The 26832-nt window shown below is 44.2% G+C and overlaps 2 protein-coding genes across 5 annotated transcripts in view; both read left to right on the top strand.

Annotated features, from left to right (window-relative positions):
* The window catches only part of LOC133381454 (uncharacterized), an 86846-nt gene extending 85841 nt beyond the window's left edge, over positions 1-1005 (top strand). Inside the window, exon 2 of the mRNA XM_061620593.1 lies at positions 743-1005. The gene's annotated coding sequence lies outside the window, so the exon portion shown is untranslated. The remainder of the gene's footprint in view (positions 1-742) is intronic.
* A 101-nt stretch (positions 1006-1106) lies between these two features.
* Positions 1107-26832, top strand: part of LOC133381443 (zinc finger protein 570-like) — a 44470-nt gene continuing 18744 nt past the window's right edge. The window contains exons 1-3 of one of the 4 annotated variants that reach the window (XR_009761676.1): positions 1107-2134; positions 13250-13376; positions 18617-21461. Coding sequence is in view for 3 of the 4 variants with exons in the window: in XM_061620565.1 (XP_061476549.1) it covers positions 1232-2134; positions 13250-13376; positions 18617-19179 (1593 nt within the window). In the remaining variant the exon portion in view is untranslated. Of the gene's footprint in view, positions 2135-13249; positions 13377-18616; positions 21534-26832 lie in introns of those variants that run through there. The other 3 variants (XM_061620568.1, XM_061620566.1, XM_061620565.1) reach the window with 3 other exon arrangements.

The raw sequence follows: 26832 nt of genomic DNA, 5'->3' as shown, positions 1-26832 counted from the left end.
GGAAAAGGGTCTCTGTGCAGAAACAGGAATGGATTTCCCTGAGGCAGAGAGGACTCCATTGGACCCCAGGCAGAGGCCGCTGGGTAAAGATGAATGGGGCGTGTTTCCGTTTGGTCTGTCTCTGTTGATTTTGCCTGCGAGAACCAGTGTGATGTAGTGGTTAAGGTTTTGGACTACGACCTGGGAGACCAGGGTTCAAATCCCCACACAGCCATGAAGCTCACTGGGTGACCTTGGACCAGTCGCTGCCTCTCAGCCCCAGAGGAAGGCAATCGTAACCCCCGTCTGAATACAGCTTACCATAAAAACCCTACTCATAGGGTCACCATAAGTCAGAATCGACTTGAAGGCAGTACAGTGGTTAAGGTGTTGGACTACGACCTGGGAGAGCAGGGTTCAGTCACTGCCCCTAAGTCCCAGAGGAAGTCAATGGTAAACCCTTCCTGAATACCGCTTACTATGAAAACCCTAAACACCATAAGTCAGGATCAACTTGAATTTCCATTTTCCACTCTTGTCTCCAGCCTTTTCCACAGCTCAAAAATGCTCCTACTTACATCATAATTTTTTACGTGGGAACCATCACTTTGATTTCTGGCTTAGAGCTCAAATGAGGAGAGGTGTTTTATCACACAACTGAAAGATAAATTGTGCATAAATACCTGAAACTCACTCAGCTGAGAAGAACCCTTGTGCAGTTATACCTCTATGGTTAAATCTCTGACAATAGCATACGGTATACTAATGGCTTTTGGGCCCATTTTCTTTCTCACAGGGGATGGAATCATTGTTAGCTCATTATGCTTAGTAATTCCCTGTGTTGGGAATGGGTTAACCACAGCACAGTAATTTTGTGAAGGTCACACAGCTGTACCAGATCAAAGGGGCTGGCTATAAAATACAAGCCCAGGGACCCAGGCTGTGTGGGGGGAGATAGGAGTAAAGCTTATGTTGGTGATTGTATTCTGTCTGCACATTGATAAAGTTTGTTTCGCTTGCACTAAGCTTAACAGTGTCAGTGTGGTCTATTTCTAATTGCCGGTTCAGGAACGCTGTTACTCACTCACCTCTGTGTCCTGTGCAACAAGTTAAGTCTGCCTTGTTGGTTCGGGACACAAGAGAGCTCAACAAAGGGTTATGGGCCCAGCCATAACAGCGTTACTGTGAAACTGTGCTAAAGAACAGGAGATCCAGAAAGTGCATTACAGCAGCCGAAAGGAGTAAGAAAAGAATGGCAGCATTTGGAGGCGCATCTTTTCCCTTGGAGAGGCTGGGGAGCACCAACTACTCCTACTGGAAGGTAAAGACAGAAATGCTACTGGTGAAGGAGGGCGTGTGGCACACAGTTGCGGAAGACCCCCCTGCAGCCCCACCGGCAGAGTGGATAAGGGCGGCAGAGAAAGCTAAAGCTCTGATTATCCTAGCTCTGGAAAATGAACAGTTAATACATGTAAGAGGCTTAAACACTGCGAAGGAAGTGTGGAATGCATTAAAAACTGTACATGTGAGAAAAACTGCGGGCTCTAAGGTCCTACTTGCTAAAACACTTTACCAAACACGTTACAAAGAAGGCGAGTCCATGCAGAGGCATTTACAGAACTTACAACGTTTGTTTGCCGAACTGCAAGAAATGAACATGCAACATACACAGGAACAGATGGCATACATTACGCTGTCAACTTTAAATGATTCCTGGGATGGAATAATAAGCGCGTTAGAAAGTTTGCCAGACGCGGAGCTCAGTGTTAATTACATCACAAACAAACTACTGCAAGAAGCAGAACGCCGACAAGAGAAAAGCAAACAGAGCAACAAAGAAAACCCGGAGCGGAATGAGCAAGGATCCATGGCATATGGAGTGAGACGCTGCTACACTTGTGGTTCCACAAATCATCTACGCAGACATTGCCAGGCTGAGAAGCAAAGAAGAACACAACAATGCGAGAAAGACCCATTTAAAGTGCATGTCGTAGGAACAAAAGACAAAGACAATGAACTGAACAGAGCATCCTGGACTATTGACTCAGGAGCTAGTCATTTTTTGGCAAATAATGAAAAACAGTTTAAAACCCTGACCCCAACAACGAACCAGAACGTTTACTTGGCGGATGGAAGCTGTCGCGAAGTAAAAAGGGTAGGAGTAGTATATTTAAAATGTTTAAAAACGCTAGTTACAAATGTGCTTTATGTTCCCAGTATGGACAGGAATAAAATGTCTGTAGCCAAGTTAAATGATATGAATTATGTTGTTCACTTTGAAAAAGGGAGATGCACAATTTGTAAGGGAAATAAGATATGTGTTATAGCAACGTTCAAAGAAGCATTGTTCATAGTTAATGATGAAGCCCCACTATGTGTAAACACAGTAAGAAATAAGCCTACTCATGATCAATGTATACACTTGTACCACAAAAGGTTGGGTCATGTCAGTTATACAACACTTCTAAAAACAGAGAAGCATAATGCTGACCTAATGTTTAAAACTTGTAAGCAGTATGAAGACTGTAACGTTTGCAGTGAATGGAAGTCAACAGCAGCTCCCATACACAAAGAAAGGCTAATTAGCACGCAAAGGCCATTTCAGTTAATACACATGGATCTGGCCGGTCCCTTTAAACAGTCGAAAGGAAATGCAAAGTTTTATTATGTGTTGGTCGATGACTACACGAGATATGCTTTTGTTTACCTATTGCATAACAAAGCAGAAGCCGCTGGGAAGCTAAAACATTTTGTGGAATGGGTAGAGGCTAGATTCAAAACCCGGATAGCAACGATCTGATCAGATAGAGGAGGGGAATTTTTATCCTCAACTCTGCAAAAGTATCTCTATAACAAAGGGGTAAAACACGAATTAACAGCTCCTTTTTCACCCCATCAGAACGGGGTTGCTGAGAGGTACAACAAATTCTTGCAAGACACTGTGAGAGCAATGTTAGGAGACTCTACACTTACCAGGGATTTCTGGGGTGAATGTGCGATATATGCTAACTATCTGTTGAACAGAGTATATGAAAGTGCTGTGAATTGTATGCCTTATGAAATGATGTTTAACAAAAAGCCTTATCTGAACCATGTCAGGAAGCTCTTAGAGGCAAAAAGTCTTCCTTCAAAAAATGGAAGTCTTGTCCAAATGAAGAAAATAAAAAAGAACACAAACTCTGGCAAAAGAAATGCAAGAAGACAATAAGGGATGCTAAAAAAGAATTTGAGGAGCACATTGCTAAGAACATAAAAACCAACAACAAAAAATTCTACAAATACATTCAAAGCAGGAGACCATCTAGGGAGACGATTGGACCCTTGGGTGATAAGGGAGTCAAAGGTTTACTAAAGAACGATAAGGAGATTGCAGAGAAGCTAAATGAATTCTTTGCATCTGTCTTCACAGTGGAAGATATAGGGCAGATCCCTGAACCTGAACTAACATTTGCAGGAAGGGATTCTGAGGAACTGAGACAAATAGTGGTAACGAGAGAGGAAGTTCTAAGCTTAATGGACAATATAAAAACTGACAAGTCACCGGGCCCGGATGGCATCCACCCGAGAGTTCTCAAAGAACTCAAAGGTGAAATTGCTGATCTGCTAACTAAATTATGTAACTTGTCCCTTGGGTCCTCCTCCGTGCCTGAGGACTGGAAAGTGGCCAATGTAACGCCAATCTTCAAAAAGGGATCCAGAGGGGATCCCGGAAATTACAGGCCAGTTAGCTTAACTTCTGTCCCTGGAAAACTGGTAGAAAGTATAATTAAAGCTAGATTAACTAAGCACATAGAAGAACAAGCCTTGCTGAAGCAGAGCCAGCATGGCTTCTGCAAGGGAAAGTCCTGTCTCAGTAACCTATTAGAATTCTTTGAGAGTGTCAACAAGCATATAGATAGAGGTGATCCAGTGGACATAGTGTACTTAGACTTTCAAAAAGCGTTTGACAAGGTACCTCACCAAAGGCTTCTGAGGAAGCTTAGCAGTCATGGAATAAGAGGAGAGGTCCTCTTGTGGATAAGAAATTGGTTAAGAAGCAGAAAGCAGAGAGTAGGAATAAACGGACAGTTCTCCCAATGGAGGGCTGTAGAAAGTGGAGTCCCTCAAGGATCGGTATTGGGACCTGTACTTTTCAACTTGTTCATTAATGACCTAGAATTAGGAGTGAGCAGTGAAGTGGCCAAGTTTGCTGATGACACTAAATTGTTCAGGGTTGTTAAAACAAAAAGGGATTGCGAAGAGCTCCAAAAAGACCTCTCCAAACTGAGTAAATGGGCAGAAAAATGGCAAATGCAATTCAATATAAACAAGTGTAAAATTATGCATATTGGAGCAAAAAATCTTAATTTCACATATACGCTCATGGGGTCTGAACTGGCGGTGACCGACCAGGAGAGAGACCTCGGGGTTGTAGTGGACAGCACGATGAAAATGTCGACCCAGTGTGCGGCAGCTGTGAAAAAGGCAAATTCCATGCTAGCGATAATTAGGAAAGGTATTGAAAATAAAACAGCCGATATCATAATGCCATTGTATAAATCTATGGTGCGGCCGCATTTGGAATACTGTGTACAGTTCTGGTCGCCTCATCTCCAAAAGGATATTCTAGAGTTGGAAAAGGTTCAGAAGAGGGCAACCAGAATGATCAAGGGGATGGAGCGACTCCCTTATGAGGAAAGGTTGCAGCATTTGGGGCTTTTTAGTTTAGAGAAAAGGCGGGTCAGAGGAGACATGATAGAAGTGTATAAAATTATGCATGGCATTGAGAAAGTGGATAGAGAAAAGTTCTTCTCCCTCTCTCATAATACGAGAACTTGTGGACATTCAAAGAAGCTGAATGTTGGAAGATTCAGGACAGACAAAAGGAAGTACTTCTTTACTCAGCGCATAGTTAAACTATGGAATTTGCTCCCACATGATGCAGTAATGGCCACCAGCTTGGACGGCTTTAAAAGAAGATTAGACATATTCATGGAGGACAGGGCTATCAATGGCTACTAGCCATGATGGCTGTGCTCTGCCACCCTAGTCAGAGGCAGCATGCTTCTGAAAACCAGTTGCCGGAAGCCTCAGGAGGGGAGAGTGTTCTTGCACTCGGGTCCTGCTTGCGGGCTTCCCCCAGGCACCTGGTTGGCCACTGTGAGAACAGGATGCTGGACTAGATGGGCCACTGGCCTGATCCAGCAGGCTCTTCTTATGTTCTTATGTTCTTATTTGGAGCAGTATGTTGGGCTCATATTCCCAAACCTCAACGTAAAGGGAAACAGGGTCCGAGAGCACTTAAAGGCTACTACCTCGGTTTTGTGGGGGCATATCACAGAATCTGGTTAATGAAGGAAAAACGTTTACATGTGTGTAGAAGTGTAAAAACGCAGGAACAAGACTGGGAAAACAGTACTAAACAAGCAGAAATACACATAGACAGCACACACGATGAGGAACAGGAAAGAAAGATTAAACCTGATCCCCAGGAGAAGAGAGGAGGGGGAAATGTAGAAACCACAGAAACCGCAGTAAAACAAGAGGCAGAGGAAAAAGAAGAAAATAGTCAGAGTGTAAATAAGGAAGAACAAAACAGAACAGACAGAAAGTCTAGAAAATAAGTTAACAGAACAAGCACCCATCCTAAGAAGGTCAGATAGAGCTAATCTAGGAATACCACCAAAAAGATTTAAAGTGCTTAATGTTGTATCTAGCACTACAGAACCTAGGTCCTATGAGGATGTTATTAAACTGCCTACCACAGAAGCACAGCTATGGCATATTGCCATGCAAGAGGAACTGCTTGCTATGTCCAGAAATGGTACATGGAAGCTGGAAACCCTACCTTGTAACAGAAAGGCTATAGGGTGTAAGTGGATTTTTAAAATAAAAAGGGACAGTGCAGGACAGCCACAACGCTACAGGGCACGTTTAGTGGCTAAGGGTTTCAATCAACATTATGGCTTTGACTATGATGCCGTATTCGCTCCTGTGGTGAAGCATGAGATGATACGGCTTATGCTAAAAGTGGCAGCCACCAGGAATATGCAAGTATATCATTACGATGTTGACACTGCATTCCTGTATGGGAACCTCCAGGAAACCATATACATGGAGCAACCCCCTGGTCACATAGAGAATCCAGCGCTCGTCTGCCTCGTACACAAGGCTATTTATGGGCTTAAGCAAAGTGCCCGGTGTTGGAACAAGAAATTACATGACATTCTGACTAAAATGGCATTCGTGCATAGTGTAGCAGATCCCTGCCTATATCATTGTGACACAGATGGCAGAAAGACATTCTGTCTAGTATTTGTAGATGATTTATTTATTTATTTATTTCAATTTATATACCGCCCTTAGCAGAATAGCTCTCAGGGCGGTGAACAAACAAGATAAAATACAATATATCATAATAAAAATCATAAAAACATATACAAACAAACAACAAAAAACACTACAAAAACACAATACGACAAAAATTAAAAAATACGGATTAAAAGATTAAAATGGTTAAGAAAATTAAAATGCCTGGGAGCATAAAAAGGTCTTTACCTGGCGCCGAAAAGATAGAAGTGTAGGCGCCAGGCGTACCTCTTCGGGGAGGCTGTTCCACAACTCAGGGGCCACCACAGAAAAGGCCCTAGTTCTAGTAACCACCCTCCGGGCTTCCCGATGGGTTGGTACCCGGAGGAGGGCCTTAGATTCTGAACGAAGTGAACGGGTAGGTTCGTATCGAGAGAGGCGTTCCACAAGGTATTGAGGTCCCACGCCGTGTAAGGCTTTATAGGTAAGAACCAGCACCTTGAATCTCGCCCGGAAGCAAATAGGAAGCCAGTGCAGACGCGCCAAGACAGGTGTTATATGCGAAGACCGACTGGTCCTCGTCAGTAGTCTGGCAGCTGCGTTCTGCACCAGCTGAAGCTTCCAAATTGTCTTCAAGGGCAGCCCTACGTAGAGCGCATTACAGTAATCCAATCTTGAAGTTACCAGAGTGTGAAGAACGGAGGCGAGGTCATCCCTGTCCAGATAGGGGCGTAGTTGGGCTACCAGACGAAGATGGTAAAACGCATTCCGTGCCACCGAGGCCACTTGGGCCTCGAGAGACAGGGAAGAGTCAAGAAGAACCCCCAAACTACGTACCTGTTCCTTCAGGGGGAGTGTAACCCCATCCAGAACAGGGTTAACATCCACCATCTGAGCAGGGAAGGCATTCACCAACAATGTCTCGGTCTTGTCTGGATTGAGTCTCAGTTTATTAGCTCTCATCCAGTCCATTATCGCGGTCAGACAACGGTTCAGCACATCAACAGACTCACCTGAATAGGATGAAAAGGAGAAATAGAGCTGCGTGTCATCAGCATACTGATGGCAACGCACTCCAAAACTCCTGATGACTGCACCCAGCAGCTGCATGTAGATGTTGAAAAGCATGGGGGACAAAACCGACCCCTGAGGGACTCCGCAATGGAGAGTCCATGGTGTCGAGTGATGTTCCCCAAGCACTACCTTCTGGTGACGATCCGCGAAGTAGGAGCGGAACCAGTGCCAAGCAGTGCCCCCGACACCCAACTCCGCGAGTCTCCTCAGAAGGATACAATGGTCGATGGTATCAAACGCCGCTGAGATATCAAGGAGAATCAACAGAGTCACACTCCCCCGGTCCCTCTCCCGACACAGGTCATCATACAGGGCGACCAAGGCTGTTTCGGTGCCAAAACCGGGCCTGAAACCGGATTGAAACGGATCTAGATAATCGGTTTCATCCAAGAGCGCCTGGAGTTGGCTGGCAACCACCCGCTCCAAAACCTTGCCCAAAAAAGGGACATTCGCCACCGGTCTATAGTTGTTTAAATTATCTGGGTCCAAGGAGGGTTTCTTTAAAAGAGGTCTCACTACTGCCTCCTTGAGGCTACCAGGGACCACTCCCTCCCTCAAGGAGGCATTAACCACCTCCTTGGCCCAACCGGTGGTTCCAGCCCTGCCAGCTTTCACTAGCCAAGATGGGCAAGGATCCAGAACAGACGTGGTCGCCCAAACCATTCCAAGCACCTTGTCCACTTCCTCGAGCTTTACCAACTGAAACTCATCCAATAAAGAAAGACAAGGCCGTGCTCCGGACACTTCAATGGATTCATCTGTCACAACATCAGAGTCAAGGTCCCTGCGGATACATACAATCTTATCTTGAAAGTGTCCAGCAATTTCATTACAGCGGGTCTCAGATGTTTCCATAGTATCGTGGGGGCCAGAGTTTAAAGCCCTCGCACGACTTTAAAAAGCTCCGCTGGGCGACTTAAAGATGATCTAATAGAGGCAGCAAAATAGAGCTTCTTTACTGTCCTTACCGCTTTTGTATACAACTTATTGGTGGCACTTACCAAGGCATGATTGTATCCACTGGGAGTTTTCCTCCATCTGCACTCCAGCCTCCTCCTCTCATGTTTCATCGCTCTCAGCTCCGGGGTATACCACGGAGCTGTATGAGCTCTACAGCGAAGGGGGCGCGCGGGAGCGATCGTGTCAATAGCCCGGGTCATTTCCGTATTCCACAGTGCGACCAGGGCCTCGACAGGAGCACCGGTCCTATCAGCCAGAAAATCTCCCAGAGCCCTCTGAAAACCTACGGGATCCTTCCAGCTCCGGGAGCAGATCAACTAATAGATCCTCCACCTTTGCAGAGGGAAAGAGCCGCTGTAAGTCTAAATCTCAGCAAGCGGTGATCTGTCCATGACAATGGGGTAGATGAAAAACACCCCACCATCAGATCACCATCTCCATGTCCAGTAGCGAAGATCAAATCGAGAGTATGTCCCGACACATGTGTTGGGCCAGTAGAAAATTGAGACAGCCCCATTGTTGTCATGGAGGCAATGAAGTCCTGAGCTGCGCCAGATAAGACAGCCTCGGCATGGACGTTGAAATCCTCCAGTACCAAAAGTCTAGGGGATCTCAAAAGGACCTCCGAGACTATCTCTGTCAGCTCAGCCAAGGAAGCTGTTGGGCAGCAAGGTGGACGGTACACCAACAGTATTCCTAGTCTGTCTCCCTGGCCCAACACAAGGTGGAGACATTCCAAACCAATCGCCGTCTGGACAGGGTGCTTGGTGAGAAGGAAATAACTCCTATAGACCACAGCGACCCCCCCTCCCCGGCCCTCAGATCTACCACAGTGCTGAACCAAATACCCGGGTGGGCAAAGCTGGGAAAGAGCAACTCCTCCCTGATCAGCCACCCAGGTCTCGGTTATACATGCCAGGTCGGCACCCTCCTCCAGAATTAAATCATGGACAAGTGAGGTTTTATTATGTACTGACCTGGCATTCAAAAGCAGCACTTGGAGATCCGAGAGCTGGCTGATAGGACAACCAACAATCCTGTGGATATGAGGAGAACCGGAACAAGGCACAGACACAATTTGTCTGGGACGAGTTCCCCTTACCTGGCCTGTTCTCCTCCTAACGCCATACCTCCCATTACCCGTCACTACGTTAATTGGGGCCCCCGAGAGCCCCCCCACGAAGGATGGAATCTTATCTCCCAGGCACATGTTAAAAATACACAAAACCACACAGACAAGCAAACATACCAATCATTCACCCCACATTAGCCCCCACACAAACCCAAACAAAACGTTAAAATGAGTTAATCCTCGTCAAGCAGCGATGGCAGTCTCAAGTCCCATCCGAAGGCAAGCCGCAGCAACGACACCAGGACAGCAACACAGCCCCAAGCAGCAACAGAAGCGCCACACGCGAGCAAGAAAGCGGCGAGGTGGCAAAGATGTACGCCGCAGAGATAGTGTCCTGGGCAACGGCACGGCCCTCAGCGATGATGAAGACGCCCGCAACCAGCGGCAGCGATGGCGGCAACACAATCCGCAACAGTGAAGTCCACCGGCAGCAACGCGGCACCTCGGCGAAGATGACAACGCCCCGCGCGTAAATGGGCAGGCAGCAGCAATGGCGGCAGCACGGACCACAGCAACGGAGTCTCCAGCAGCGACACGCCCCCCAGCAGCAACGATTAGCTGATCTCGCTGCATGCTTTCACTACGTATCAGCTCAGACTCTGTTGAGATGATGAATCGGACTCTTTCCGTCTCTGCACTTCTCACTGGTTTCTCCATTGCAAATTCATATTGCTTGGATGTCCAGTTGCTTGGGACAGTGCAGCTTAATTTGAGCTGTAAAAATATATGATATCATGTATGTGTGTGGTTCTGAATATGAGGAGAAAGCATTCAACACACAATTACAAACACAGATCAATATCAAGTGCTTAGGCCCCATACAGCAATTCCTGGGAACAGAGATACTTAGGCAGACAGATGGCAGCTTCAGGCTACATCAAACTGCACAAATACTGCAAATACTAAAGGAAATGGACATGGTGGAATGCAAACCAGTGAATACCCCCATGGTGGTAGATTTCCAAAGAGAACAGGATAGCCAGACAATGGCTAATCCCAGTATGTTCAGAGGCATGGTTGGCAAACTGTTATACATTGCAAACATATCCAGGCCGGATATTAGCAGTGCAGTAGGGATTCTTGGCAGGAGAGTGTCAAATCCCACGGAATATGATTGGATGGGATTAAAAAGGGTGATTAGATATCTTAAGGGTACCTGTGGTGTACAACTGTTAATATCTGCCAGTCAGGAGAACGGTGTTGAATGTTATGCAGATGCAGACCATGCATCCGACCCCACTACCGGAAAGTCCACTACAGGGATAGCCATAATGATTCAGGGGTCTCTGATTGAGTGGACTAGCAGGAAACAGTCTGTTGTGGCTGTCTCCAGTACTGAGGCTGAGTACATAAGCCTCTCTATAGCGTGCAATGAGCTCCTCTGGTATCAACAGTTATTGCAGGATATTGGACTAGCCATAGGCACGCCCTATATCGTAAAGGAAGACAACCAAGCTTGTATACACATGGCCAAATCAGAAAGTAACACTAAACGGACTAAACACGTTAGTGTTCGCTGCCATCACGTGAGAGACTGTATACAAAGTGGGCTAATAGAGCTACACCACTGTGAAACCACCAAAATGGTGGCTGATATTCTCACAAAGCCACTATGTGCAGATAAGCACATACAACTCTCAAAGATGCTGGGACTCAGATGGGACTGAGCATGTATATAAACTGAATGTATTAATGTATGTGTACAAGACTACTGTAAATAATAAATGTACACTGTGAAAAGAAATGTAAAACGGAAAAATGTGAAATGCAAAATGCAAAATGTAAGGAAATAGCTGAGCAACAGGAACCCCCGACAATGAGGAATGAGATGGGGGCTGTTAGCTCATTATGCTTAGTCATTCCCCATGTTGGGAATGGGTTAACCACAGCACAGTAATTATGTGAAGGTCACACAGCTGTACCAGATCAAAGGGGCTGGCTATAAAATACAAGCCCAGGGACCCAGGCTGTGTGGGGGGAGATAGGAGTAAAGCTTACGTTGGTGATTGTATTCTGTCTGCACGTTGATAAAGTTTGTTTCGCTTGCACTAAGCTTAACAGTGTCAGTGTGGTCTATTTCTAATTGCCGGTTCAGGAACGCTGTTACTCACGCACCTCTGTGTCCTGTGCAACAAGTTAAGTCTGCCTTGTTGGTTCGGGGCACAAGAGAGCTCAACAATCATGTCGGCAAGACCTACTAAATCATAGCGAAGTCATGGATCAATGCTTCCCTCCAGCAAGGCCACCTTCCAGGCAGCCTAAAGGAAGCAATTGTTATTCCCTTATTAAAAAAGCCTTCTTTGAACCCTTCCAGTTTAGATAGTTTCCGTCCCGTGTCCAACTTACCTTTTTAAAGTAAAATTATTGAGAAAGTGGTGGCCTCTCAGCTCCAGAGTTTCCTGGAGCTGACAGATTACTACGACTCATCTCAATCTGGTTTTAGGCCGGGTCATGGAACTGAGACCGTATTGGTGGCCTTAGTGGATGACCTCCGGAGAGAGTTAGACAAGGGGAAAGTTTCTTTGTTAGTCCTTCTTGATCTTTCAGCAGCGTTTGACACGATCGACCATGACATTCTCTTGGGCCGCCTCTCCGAGATGGGCTTACGAGGCACTGTTTTTCAGTGACTCCGCTCTTTCTTGGAGGGCAGATCACAGAGAGTACTATTTGGGGATTTTAGCTCTGATCCCTGGCCGTTGTCATGCGGAGTACCACAAGGCTCGGTGCTTTCACCGATGCTGTTTACATGAAACCGCTGGGAGAGATCATCCGGAGGTTTGGAATTCGGTTTCACCAATATGCTGATGACACCCAGCTTTATTTTTCCTTCCCTCCGGATATGAAAGATGCCATCCTTCCTTTAAATAATTGTCTAACAGCAGTTAAGACCTGGATGACACAGAATAAGCTGAAATTGAACCCAGATAAAACAGAGGTGCTGGTGGTTGGGCACCGAACCAAGTTGGAAATAGGGAATGTACCGTTATTAGATGGAGTTTTACTCCCTTTAAAGACCCAGGTTCGTAGTTTGGGTGTCCTTCTGGATTCGGCCTTGACTTTGGAGGCCCATGTCTTAGCAACTTCCAGAAGCGCCTTTGCCCGCCTAAAATTGGTTCGCCAATTGCGCCCTTTTCTGGAACTCTCTGACCTAACCACGGTTACCCATGCCTTGGTTACGTCTAAGTTGGACTACTGTAACTCGCTTTATACTGGACTTCCCCTTAAAATACTTCGTCAACTGAAATTAGTCCAAAGAGCGGCTGCCAGGATGTTAATAGGAGCAGGTTGGCGAGTTCACACTACTCCGCTCCTAAAACAACTACACTGGCTTCCAATTTCTTATCGAGTTCAGTTTAAAATCCTGGTTTTAACGTTTAGAGCTTTATCTGGTTCAGGCCCTAGTTATTTTTCAAATCGTATTTCGTTTTATGAGCCTGCTCGTTCTTTAAGATCTTCATTAGACCCCGGCCTTAATATTCCTTCTTTTTCCCAAATTCATCGGACTGGTATTAGGAATAGATCATTTTCGGTGGTAGCACCAACTCTTTGGAATTCTCTTCCGCAGGAAATTCGTTCTTCCCCCTCTTTAATTAGTTTTCGTCGCCAAGTTAAGACCTTTTTATTTTGGTTAGCTTTTGAATTGTAATGTGAGAGATAATTTATATTTTTTTATATATTGTATATTGTATAATGTGTTTGCACTATGTTATTGTTTTGGCCGCTTAGAATTCTTTGGAACTGAAACGGGATATAAACTTTTTAAATAAATAATCTTTATGCTTGCTATGATGACAAATTGAATTATATTTCTTTTAGGATCCAGTGTCTTTGGAGGATGTGGCTGTGCAGTTCACGGAAGAGGAGTGGGCTTTGCTGAATCCTGACCAGAGAGCTCTGCATAGCGAAGTCATGGAGGGGATTTGTGGGACTCTGTCCTGTCTTGGTAAGGCAGGTTCCGTTGTAATTTGTTATGTGCCTTCAAGTCGATTACGACTTAAGGCAACCCTATGAATCAACAACCTTCAGTAGCATCTGTTATAAACCACCCTGTTCAGATCTTCCTTTATGCAATCAATCCATCTATTGTTTGGCCTTCCTCTTTTTCTATTCCCTGCTGTTTTTCCCAGCATTATTGTCTTTTCTAGTGAATCATATCTTCTCCTTATGTGTCCAAAGTATGATATCCTCAGTTTCATCATTTTAGCTTCTAGTGATAGTTCTGGTTTAATTGTCTTTTCGCTGTCCAGGGTATTGGTTGTAATACCTGTTTTCAAATTCCATATTTCTACATTTAATGCACCCGAATATTCTGATGTACTGCCACCTATTTCAACTGGGATTCTTCATCTTCTGCAGATAACTTGAATGGACAGCCATCTATTCTCTCTGAACAGATCTCTAGTTATGCCCTTCTAAAACAATGGTCCAATTAGCTGGAATTTTTCACTAAAATGTTTCCCCAAGTGCTATAACACAGCATAGCTGAGCTCCATTTGAGTTTCTAATATGGCCTACGAGGTGCAACATTTGGCATTCTGGAATTGGGGAGACGCATCCAAAGCTTCCCTCCTAGTTTATCCTTTTTCCTAGACCTGGAGCAGAGTGGTGGCAGTGCATTATACGATGTGGGGGAGAGGAGGACTGTTTTAAGACTGGGGTAGCCATCATGGTGTGCTCCACAGATTGCTGGACTCTCACACCCATAAGCGGTGACCATTGTCCACGCTGACTGGGGCTGATGAGAATGGGATTCCAACAAACTCTGGAGAGCACCACGTTGTTATAGGGAAAGGGACTCAGACGGTAAGAAAAGCCTTCCCTATCATAGAATCATAGAATAGTAGAGTTGGAAGGGACCTACAAGGCCATCGAGTCCAACCCCCTGCTCAATGCAGGAATCCAAATCAAAGCATTTCCGACAGATGGCTGTCCAGCTGCCTCTTGAATGCCTCCAGTGTCGGAGAGCCCACTACCTCTCTAGGTCATTGGTTCCATAGTCGTATGGCTCTAACAGTTAGGATTTTTTTCCTGATGTTCAGTCTTAATCTGGCTTCCTGCAACTTTAGCCCATTATTCTGCACTCTCCAAGAAGAGATCTTGGCCCTCCTCTGTGTGACAATCTTTCATGTACTTGAAGAGTGCTATCATATCTCCCTTCAGTCTTCTCTTCTCCAGGCTAAACATGCCCAGTTCTTTCAGCCTCTCCTCATAGGGCTTGGTTTCCAGTCTCCTGATCATCTTTGTTGCCCTCCTCTGAACCTATTCCAGTTTGTCTGCATCCTTCTTGGTGCGGAGACTAGAACTGGACGCAGTACTCAGGATGAGGCCTAACCAGTGCTGAATAGAGGGGAAGTAATACTTCACGCAATTTGGAAACTATATTTTTCTTAATGCAGCCTACTACAGCATTTGCCTTTTTTCCCGCTACATCACACTGTTGGCTCATATTCAGCTTGTGATCAACCACAATTCCAAGATCTTTCTCACATGTCGTATTGCTGAGCCAGTCTTATAACTGTGCATTTGGTTTCTTTTTCCTAAGTGTAGAACTTTGCATTTATCCCTGTTGAATTTCATTCTGTTGTTTTCAGCCCAATGCTCCAGCCTATCAAGGCCTCTTTGAATTTTGTTTCTGTCTTCCACAGTAATAGCTATGCCCCCCAATTTTTTATCAGCTGCAAATTTGATAAGCATGCTCTGTACCTCCTCATCCAAGTCAATAATAAAAATGTTGAAGAACACTGGGCCCAGGACCTAGCCCTGTGGTACCCCACTCGTTACTTCTGCCCAGTTTGAGATGGAACCATTGATAAGCGCTCTTTGGGTATGATTCTGGAGCCAACTGTTGATCCACCTGATAGTTGTTCCATCCAGCCCACATTTAGCTAGCTTGCTAATCAGAATGTCATGGGGCACTTTGTCAAAAGCTTTGCTGAAGTCGAGATATATTATGTTCACAGCATTCCCACAGTCTACAAGGGAAGTTACCCAATCAAAAAACAAGATAAGATTAGTTTGGCAGGATTTGTCTTTCATAAATCCATGTTGGCTCATAGTAATCACTGCATTGTTTTCAAGGTGCTTACAGATTGACTGCTTTATAATCTGCTCCAGAGTTTTTCCAGGGATTGATGTTAGGTTGAGTAGTCTATAGTTCCCCGATTCCTCCTTTTTGAAGATAGGGACTACATTAGTTCTCCTTCAGTCATCGGGCACTTCACCAGTCCTCCATGATTTCACAAAGTTAATAGACAATCATTCCGAGAGTTCTTCAGGCAGTTCCTTCAATTCTCTAGAATGCAGTTTATCGGGCCCTGCCAATTTGAACTCATTCAAAGTGATTTAAGTATTCCTTGACCGTTTGTCTATCAATCTCAAGCTCTCCAATCCTGCCCCTTCCACTTCATGTTTCCTGGAAGGGTCATAGACCCTTTTCTGGGAGAAGACTGAGCCAAAGTAGGAATTGAGCACTTCTGCCTTTTCTTTGTTATCTGTTATCATTTTGCCATCCTCATTGAGTTGCTGTGACACCATTTCTTTTCTCTGTCTTTTACTATGGACGTACCTGAAGAAAGCTTTTTTGTTGCTTTTAGCATCCCTCGCTAACCTCAGCTCATTCTCAGCTTTAGCCTTCCTGACGCCATCTCTGCAATTCCGTTGTACCTGCCTGTACTCTTCCTTTGTGGCCTGGCCTTCTTTCCACTTCCTGTATGTGTCCTTTTTTCTTTTCAGGTCATCTCTAAGCTTCTTGTGAAGCCACATTGGCTTCTTCTGCTGTTTTCCCCCTTTTTTCCTTGTTGGAATTGCTTGCCATTAAGCTTTTAGAATTTCCTTTTTTAGAAACTCCCACCCATCATAGACTCCTTTTCTCATAAGGGTCACTTGCCATGGAACCGTACTTACAATTGTTCTGAGTTTATGAAAATCAGCTTTCCTGAAGTCCAGGGTGCGTGTATGGCTACTCTCAGCTTTTGCTTCTGTTAAAATCAAGAATTCAAATATTGTGTGGTCGCTTCCCCCCGGTGTTCCCGTAACTGCCACTTTATCCACCAAATCATCTCTATTGTCTAGAATCGAGTCCAGGATAGCTTATCCTCTGGTTGCTTCCTCCACTTTCTGTAGGAGAAAGTTATATCCAACAGAAGTCAGAATTTTCTTTGAGGGACTGTGTTTGGCAGAGTTTGTCTCCCAACAGATATCGGGATAATTGAAGTCCCCCATTACTACTACATCATGCCTCCTCGAAACACTGGCAATTTGCTTTGCAAAAGTTACATTCTCGTCTTCTCCTTGATTGGGTGGTCGGTAGTAGACTCCAAGCACCACATTCCTTTTATTACTTGCCCCATTAATTTTAATCCAGATACTATCGGTGGAGCTACCAAGCTCATCTTCCTGTATTTCTGTGCAGGGATATATATTTTTAATATATAGTGAGACTCCACCTCCCTTTTTATTCCTTCTGTCTTTTTGAACTAGTTATATCCTTCAATTGCTATAGTCCAGTCATGGGAGTCATCCCACCAAGTTTCAGTTATACCTATCAAGTTGTAATTACCCTCCTGTATTAAGAGTTCAAGTTCGTCCTGCTTGTTTCCCATGCTCTGCGCATTAGTATACAGACATCAAAGACCATGTGATTTATGGCTTGGCTTCCTTACTACGTTTTTCTGAGGATTGTTACTGGGCCCTATTATAGCCGATCTCTCTGTTCCCGTTACTGTGCACAAGCCTTCATCAGTCGTTACCACCAAGATTACATCTCCCTCCCACTTACGATTCAGTTTAAAGCCCTCCATGCTGTGGCCAAACACATTCTTCCCAGTCCTTGTGAGATGCAACCCATCACTTGCCAGCAGTCCATCTTCCAGGAAGCGTAGCTCATGGTCCCAGAATCCAAATCTCTCACGTCGGCACCACCTTCATAGCCATTCATTCACACGTTTTTATTTCCCTTTCTACTCCTCTGCTATGTACTGGAAGGATGGATGAAAAAACTATCTGAGCCCCAAAGTCCTTGAGTTTCCTTCCCAGAGCTTCAAAGTCTGACATGATTTCTTCAGAGCTCTGTTTGGCAGTATTGTTTGTTTCCATATGGATGAGGAGAAAGGGATACCTATTGGTGGGCTTGATGAGTGATGGCAACCCTTCCGTCACATCTCTAATCTGACATGCTCCTGAGCGCGCTGTAAGCTAAGCGGTTTGCCTGCATTAGTAGGCCATTAAGATACATTCTGGTCTTGTCCTTGATTGGCTTGTCGACAGTAGACTCCAAGCACCACATTCCTTTTATTACTTGCCCCATTAATTTTAATGCAGATACTCTTGGTGGAACTACCAAGCTCATCTTCCTGTATTTCTGTGCAGGGATATATATTTTTAACATATAGCGCGAGTCCACTTCCCTTTTTATTCCTTCTGTTCTTTTTGAAAAAGACAATTTGTCTATTTTTATTGATTTCAAAGATGTACATATCCATCTTATTCTGAACAAAAATTCACAAGGAGTATAAAAATGGTTTGAGATCTATACAAGATGCTAGAATCACAACATAATCAAAACAGCAGTACATGAATCAGCACAAAGAAACTTTAAGAGTCACAAGAAATACAAATATAGATGAGAACAATGTTAGAATCCCAGAGGTCTGACTCAGCAGCCCTGCCATAGTCATTGGCCAACTAATCCAGGAGTATTTGCTCTTACAGGCAGCACATCTGACAGCACTTTCTGAGGTCCTTTAACTGCTGAAGTGGGGGATTCACCTTGGGACCTTCTCCTTGCAATGGACTTTCTCTGCCACTGGAGGATGGAGCCTCCCCTTTTCATTTTCTCACTTTACTTGCTCCAGAGTTCAGAAGAGAATATCTGCAGTTGCTTTATTTACCTTGTCAACTTTGTAGGCTAGGCCGAATGAGAGTGATTGGCCCAGGACCACCCAATGGGATTAACCTCTGACTGGGAGCTGAACCCAGATCAGCGTGGTCCAAATCTGACAGTCTGTATCACTCCAATTGTCAGTGAATGCCAGACAACAGAGACTGTTCAACCTGGAGTAAGATCCATCTTTCATCTAATTCCTGTCCATTCTTCCTTTATCACAAAAGTTATTTGGGATTGTTCAGTGATTTGAGGATCCATTTCTTCCCTCATGGTCTTATCAGTTTCTCTCTTCCTTGCAGAAGATGATGAATGGAAAGCCAAGAGGAAGGAAGAACTATGTGGAAAGGAGATACAGGAAAGAGGCAGATCTGAAAACAGGGAAGAGCAGAGGAGGAAACCTGAAGCAGAAGAGAAAAGGAGGAATAAATCTTGCGCTTCTCAGGGCAGTGGCTACCATGAAACTGCCATCCGAGAAAAAACAGATCAAGGAAGAAAAAGAAATAAATATTTTCATTGTTCGAAAAGTCTGAATTCTAAAAGAAAGTGTAAAAAAGCCCACTACAAAAACCAGAAAAGGGAGAAAGCATATCAATGTTTGGAATGTGAAAGGAGGTTTAGCTGCAAGGCAAGTCTCATTTTGCATCAAAGAATGCACACCGGTGAGAAACCATATAAGTGCTTAGAATGTGGAAACAGCTTTCGTCTGACTTGCCATCAAAGAATTCACACTGGGGAGAAACCATATAAGTGGTTGGAATGTGGAAAGAGCTTCAGGTGGAAACAACAACTCGCTGCCCACCAAAGTAATCACACTGGGGAGAAACCGTATAAATGTTTGGAATATGGGAAGAGCTTCTGCTAGAAACACTTACTCACTGCCAACCAAAATGTTCACACCGGGCAGAAACCATATAAGTGCCTAGAATGTGGAAAGAGCTTCTGTCAGAAAACAAGCACTCACTTTCCATCAAAAAATTAACACTGGGGAGAAACCATATAAGTGCTTAGAATGTGGAAAGAGCTTCAGCAGAAAACAAGCACTCACTTTCCATCAAAAAATTCACACTGGGGAGAAGCCATATAAGTGCTTAGAATGTGGAAAGAGCTTCAGTTGGAAAGTGCAACTCACTGCCCATCAAAGAATTCACACTGGGGAGAAACCATATAAGTGCTTAGAATGTGGAAAGAGCTTCAGCAGGAAACAAGCACTCACTTTCCATCAATGAATTCACACTGGGGAGAAACCATATAAGTGCTTAGAATGTGGAAACAGCTTTCGTCTGACTTGCCATCAAAGAATTCACACTGGGGAGAAACCATATAAGTGGTTGGAATGTGGAAAGAGCTTCAGGTGGAAACAACAACTCGCTGCCCACCAAAGTAATCACACTGGGGAGAAACTGTATAAATGTTTGGAATATGGGAAGAGCTTCTGCTAGAAACACTTACTCACTGCCAACCAAAATGTTCACACCGGGCAGAAACCATATAAGTGCCTAGAATGTGGAAAGAGCTTCTGTAGGAAACAGCAACTCACTGCCCATCAAAGTAATCACACTGGGGAGAAACCGTATAAATCCTTGGAATGTGGAAAGAGTTTCAGCTGGAAAGAGCAACTCACTCCCCATCAAAGAATCCACACCGGAGAGAAAGCATATAAGTACTTAGAATGTGGAAAGAGCTTCATCGGAAGACACAACTGACTGCCCGTCAAACAATTCACACTGGGGAGAAAGCATATAAGTGCTTAGAATGTGGAAAGAGCTTTGGTTGGAAAAACATACTCATTCTACATCAAAGAATTCACACCGGGGAGAAACCATATGCATGCGTAGAATGTGGAAAGAGCTTCTGTCAGAAGATACATCTGACTGCCCATCAAAGAATTCATACTGGGGAGAAACCATATAAGTGCTTAGAATGTGGAAAGAGCTTCAACTGGAAAAACATACACGCATCCCATCAAAGAATTCACACCGGGGAGAGACCATATGAGTGTTTAGCGTGTGGAAAGAGCTTCCGTCAGAAGATGCATCTGACTTCCCATCAAAGTATTCACTCTGGGGAGAAAGCATATAAGTGCTTAGAATGTGGAAAGAGCTTCGGCTGGAAAAACGTACTCACTTCCCATCAAAGAATTCACACCGGGGAGAAACCATATGAGTGTTTACAATGTGGAAAGAGCTTCCGTCAGAAGGCACATATGACTTCCCATCAAACAGTTCACTCTCGGGAGAAGCCATATAAATGGCTGGAATGTGGAAAGGGCTTCACTAGAAATTCCTCTCTTACTTTGCATCAAAGTATTCACACTGGGGAGAAACCATAGAACTGCTTGGAATGTGGAAAGAGCTTCTAGTCCCTTTTGTCATGAAAGATTTCAGGAATGGGGAAACCATAATAAGTGTAGAACGGGGTTGCCGACCTGTTGCCTGTGACCTTCAGTCGCATCCCCCAATGCCCCTGCACTCTGGGATGTTTGAGAAGCCATCCTGGCCTTCCTCTGTGTGATCTTTTCAGGTGACACTGCCCTCAACCAGAACCCATCTGCCCTTTCTTTGTAGAGTGAATTCGGATTTTCCCAATCTTGGGAAAATCCTAAAATAAAAATACAGATGCAATCCACTGCTCCCTGGTTGGTGCTGCTGGTTGCATTCTCTTTAGCTGAGGTGGAACCAGAAAGAGCTGTGAACTATTAATATGAAGGGGCCTGAGTTTGTCATGTCCATTAATTTCACTGCATCTACTCTGAGGTGAAAGTTGGGTGCAACCAACGTATTAGTTTTACGACTTTTTTGTGCAAATCTGATAAATTGGAAAAACTTGTGTTTTTTAACAAAATAAATTCATGCCCACAATGGACCTCAGATTTCTAGAGCTTACGGTGGTCAGGGAAGAAATACTAATGAAGGGGAGAGAACAACACTCAGGGTTGAATACATCCCATCAAGCACAACCCACTAATGTGGAGGGGAAATGTATTTTGGACACCTAAGCGCCTGGGCCTTCAACAGGTAGGACAAAAGGGTCTGTTTCTAAAAGGACCAGCAGGTAGCCAAGACAGCTTTCATTGTTTCAAAGAAGTTAGTTTGTATGTGGTCTAGAAAAAAGATAGCCTTGTGCTGAACGCCCCTGTCATTTCAGGTTTTTTTTTTTTTTTTCAATAATTTTTATTCAAATTTTCATAAAACATACAAGACGAAATCATAAAACATTCAAAGACAAAAAACAAAATCAAAAATAGTTAAACAAAAAAAAAATAAAATAAAAATAAAAATAAAAAATAAAGAGTAAAATATTGACTTCCCATTTGTCAAAGATCAGATCAGTTATAAGTCTATAATATATAACAATCCTGTCTCTTAAGTCATATTATAAAATCACTTTCCTCCAATAGTTATCTTACTTAATCATCAAATCTCATAAACATTACTTTATTCTTTCCACAAAAAGTCAAAGAGAGGTTTCAATTCTTTAAGAAATATATCTATCAATTTTTTTTTTCCAGATAAGCATATCGATTAATCCATCTCATTACTAATTATGATAATCTTATTGTCATAACCATAGTCAAAATAAACATTTCAATTAATCCATCACATCAGAATCTGTTAGGTTCAGTAATTTCAGTAGCCATTGTTCTATTATCCCTATTAGTTCCATTTTCCATCTTCCATCTTCAGTAGTCTTGTTAAGTCCAGTAATTTCAGTATCCAATCTTCCATTATCAGTATTCCATAATAATCTTGCTGTCAAAGCCATAGTCATATAGTAAGAGTCTGATGGGAATTACCTCTATCCCAAATATTTTCTTGCCATCCATTCTGAATAGGTTGCTGAAATACTGCTGTAAAATCATATCTCTGTTCTTTTTTTCAAAATACACTGGGTCATCTCTTAAAAGTTTTTCCATTGTCACATGGCTGCAGTTAATTCCATAGATTTTCTCTATATTGGGCTCCATCACATCATTCCAGTCCAGAAGATTATCCATGCCATTGATAACTTTATCTCTAGAATCTTCATTAATTTCTTCAGAGATAACATTGAGTTCCAAACAATAGATTTTATTTCTAAAGTCCATAGGCTCCAAATCTTTTTCCTGTTCCACGTTTGTTCCAATCTCCGGGGTCTCCTCTCTCACAGGGACCCCTGTTCCAGTCTCCAGGGTCTCCTCTCTCACAGGGACCCCTGTTCCAGTCTCCAGGGTCTCCTCTCTCACAAGGACCCCTATATCTTTAATCTCCTGTGTCTCCAAACAATAGATTTTATTTCTAAAGTCCATAGACTCCAAATCTTTTTCCTGTTCCACGTTTGTTCCAATCTCCGGGGTCTCCTCTCTCACAGGGACCCCTTCCAGGGTCACCTCTCTCACAGGGACCCCTATATCTTTAATCTCCTGCGTCATTTTACTCAATTCAATTTTCAGCTCCTTACAACCCTGTCGCAGGTTTTGTTTCGTTATCTCAATCTCATCCATTATTTTCTGAAACATAGTTATTTCCAGATTCTCAGCCACTTTCTTAATTGCCATTTTGAAAGAAAAATATAGGAAAACCACTTCTTATTTCAGCAACAATTGGGTTAATACTCCAAACTTGGTGACATCACAGTATAAACAGAGCAGACAGCCTTATCTCTCCATAGTTAAGTAAACAAAATGCAGTTCCCAGGATCGAAACAATTAATGGCAGTCGTCAAGAAACAGATTCGTCAAAATAAAATAGACCAAAAAGAGAGTAGTCTCAGACAATATAATATTCTTCAAAATAAAAATCTGGAATAGAAATCCCTCTTCTGTGTATATCTTTAGAATGCAAATCCAGGACAGCTTTTTGCAACAAAAACAGAGATAAGCTATTAATTAGTGCGTAGCAGAGAGAAGTTATGGCTCCCCAGTGAGATGTCAAAAACCGATCAATCTGGCAAATCTCTTTTAAACAGCAACAATTTAAGTCAAGTAAAAGAAAAATATAGAAAGAAGGGTGCTTGCCTGTTAGTGCGTTCTCTCTTAGAAGATAAGATGTACGTTCGCTTTATCAGATAGAGCTTGCTGTTGAAAATCCGTCCCACCTTCGTCGGCTGGACCTCGTCCCATAAATTAATGAGATCTGGTTGTCCCAACAAAAATAGGCTTTGAGGTTAATCTCTTCGTTTCTCCCTACCCGGGAGAAGTTTAATCAGTCAAAAAAAAAGAAAAAACTGACTGATATATCTGAATAAGCTTCTTTTGAGGCAGGAGCCCGTCTCAAAAGCAGGCACAGGCTAAGTCACCCTTCCCGCCGCCCCACTCACTCACGGCAAGCAAGCTGACCCTGTAAGAATGAGCAGAGGAAGAAGGCCTCTCAACCCACCCACAACAGTGGTGCAGTTGTCATGGGCTGTGCAGGCTCCTCGTCCCTTTCTTTTTGGGGATGTGCATCCCACCCGGGTCCCTCTGTTTCCGCAGCCGACTGCATGACTTTCAAAAGGCCTCTTTCCCCCTCACTGTTGCCACCTGCACAGAACTGCTTGCGAGTGCCTGTAGCACCAACAGCGGCTGCTCCCCGAGAGAGCAAACCCTTCCGCCTCCCAGTGCAGCAGCAGCACCTCTGCCCACCGGCGTTATTTCCCCCGCCTCAGCCAGCTTTCCTGTACTGAGCAGGAGGGACGCTGGTAGAGGTTGAATTGCATGCAGGGCGGAGGAGGAGGAGGATATATATACACACACATGTGAAGTGATTTCTCCTCCTTTGTAAACTCCAACCAGCATGTTGGTGGGGGAAAGCCTTGCCCTCCAGCACGACAATAATACGTTAGTAAGAAATGCTGTACAGTTTAAAGACGAGCCGCGGAGCTCACTGTGGTTTTTTTCCACAGTGAACTGGGTGGGAGGGGACATTGGTGGGAATTGGCGCTTCCTTGCTCCAGATGGACCTAGGCATACTGGGGCAAAACCGTATAAATGCCTGGAATGTGGAAAGAACTTCAATACTAATGCCTTTCTCACTGCCCATCAAAGAATTCACACTGGTAAGAAGTCATATGAAAGCTTGGAATGTGGAAAGGGCTTTAGTTGGAAAATTAAACGGTTCAAACATATAAAACCGATTCTGGCCTGCTTGCATTGGCTGCCTGTATGCTTCCAAGCTCGATTCAAGGTGCTGGTGATTTTGAGTTTTAGTGTTCCAAAATAAATATTACACAGAACAAAATTACAATGTACCATTTGTAATTCAGTAACATGAGAGCATTGATCAGAGGCCTGAGTACTGAGGTGAATGTCCTACAGTGTCCCAGTCAACGTCCTGATCTCAATCCTATTGAGAATCTGTGGCGCTCTTTGAAAATTGCGGTCCACAAGTGACATCCAACCAACCTGAACGACCTGGAGCAAATCTGCCAAGAAGAATGGCCATACTCCGACACTGTGCAAAGCTGGTCCATACCTACCCCAAAAGACTTGAAGCTGTTACTGCAGCGAAAGGTGGCTCTACCAAATATTAATATGTGGAGGCTAAATACTCATGCATGATACATGGCCCAGCTTTTTATGTTTCTTACAAATATTTTGCAACATAAAACCAATGTCACCCTACAATAATTGAACTTGAGTTTCAGTGTTCCAAAATAAAATATACAGGATGAAATTACAATGTACCATTTGCAATTCAATAAAATGAGAGCATAGGTCAGAGGTCTGAGTATTTTTGCAAGTCACTGTATTTCTTTAAATGCAGTTCTTTGGAATTTCTCACTAAAATGTGGCCTCCTGCTAACACGGCATAGCTGAACTCCATTCTGATTTCTAATATACCCACAAGGTGCAACATTTGGCATTCTGGCATTTGGGAAGACAAGTCCACAGCTTCCTTCTTAGTTTATCCTTTTTCCTGGACCGGGAGCAGAGTGCTCCCAGTGCAGAGTGCTATTTGGGGGGTGGGTTTACTGTTATAGGGCCATTATGGAACCTTTCTTACACTTTGGGTCTTGCTTGTGCTTATATGTTGACGGCTGGGCGTTTGACACTGCGCGGCTCAGTGTACAAAGTAAGCAGGTGGATTTAGAGTTCTTTCCCTCTTAATTCCCGTTCACAGGACCTCCATTATATCCAATTGAGATTTACAGGCAGGATCATCCCTCAATACAAGGCAAACTGATGGCGTCTCAGGCTTTCAGAGCATCATTTTAGACTACATACCAGGTCTATACTGGGAGGAAGGGCAGGATATAAATCAAATAAATAAATGGTAAAGCCATACGCTGGGCACACGCCTCTTGCTCTTCCGTGCAGGCCTTTTCTTTCCTTCTGTTTTAACTGCATTTAACTTTCTCTAACTGACAAAAATAGCTGAACTGACTTGGCTTTCCGGTTCCATTCATCTTCCAGATACAGCAACTTAGATCATCACATGTTCCCTTCTCACGCAAGCCAAAGATGTTTGGAGCCTTCTCTGCCAGCTCCCTCAAACTATTCAGGGGTTGGGAGTTTGAGCCCCCAGGAGAGGCCAAACCCCCAGGGATGGGCCACAGCTCAGTGGGTAGAGCAGCTGCTTTGCATGCCACAGTTCATTCCCCAAAGGCATCTCCAAGGAGGGCTGGGCCTCCTCTGAAACCGTTGAGAGGGCTAGGAGAGACTTCCTGCCTGAAACCCTGGAGAGCTGCTGCCGGCCAGTGCAGACAGCACTGAGCTAGATGGACCCCAGTGCTCTGACTCCGTACAGGGCAGGAGCTCCCCGTCTTCCTCTGCTGTCTGCAGTGCCTCTTTCCTCCTCGGCTCCCTCTTCTTTTTCTTCTTCGAATGAAGTTTCATGGCGAAGCAAGGCCAACCAGGCCCTATTACCGCCACCTACTAACGACAGAGGAAAAACTCACTTGCACACCACACACCTTTCAACTAGCAAACCAATAAAAAACTTGCCTCTCATCTATATATCGCAGGCAATTCCATAAAAAATGGTCTCTCGTCTCACACTCCCCACAAACATCACAAATATCCGAACTCACTCGCCCAATTTAAAAAATATTGTAACGGACTGCACAATGTCCCGATAAAACGCATAGTAAACAAACTTGTCGTACGCGACCAAGTTGATTGAAAATACGGAAATCGCTCAAAACTGGATGGAAGCAAAACACCCTACGTCCCGTAGTGCCAGATTCCCACCGATGTTGCCATTCCATAACCATTTTCCTCTTAAGACAGCAATTAACTTCACTCTGTACCAAAGGCAAGCATACGCCCCAGACGCCTGATGGAGCCTAAAGGATTCCTGAATGCGCTGGGAGAGTTGGAGCTGTCTGAAGGACACCCGGTCGACACCCTGGTGATGGAGTGGAATAGGGAGATCACTAGGGCAATAGACCGGGTGGCCCCGAAACGTCCTCTCCCCCTGAATAGAACTCAGACCGCACCCTGGTATACACCGGGGTTACGCGGTCTGAGACAGGAGGTGAGACGACTAGAACGCCGGTGGCGGAAATCTTGTGCTGAAGACGATCGGACACTGGTTAGAGCAGCAATAGCGGCCTACCA

The sequence above is a fragment of the Rhineura floridana genome, chromosome 3 (genome assembly GCF_030035675.1).
Source record: "Rhineura floridana isolate rRhiFlo1 chromosome 3, rRhiFlo1.hap2, whole genome shotgun sequence".
Classification (NCBI taxonomy): domain Eukaryota; kingdom Metazoa; phylum Chordata; class Lepidosauria; order Squamata; family Rhineuridae; genus Rhineura; species Rhineura floridana.
This window is presented reverse-complemented; position numbering and strand designations above follow the sequence as displayed.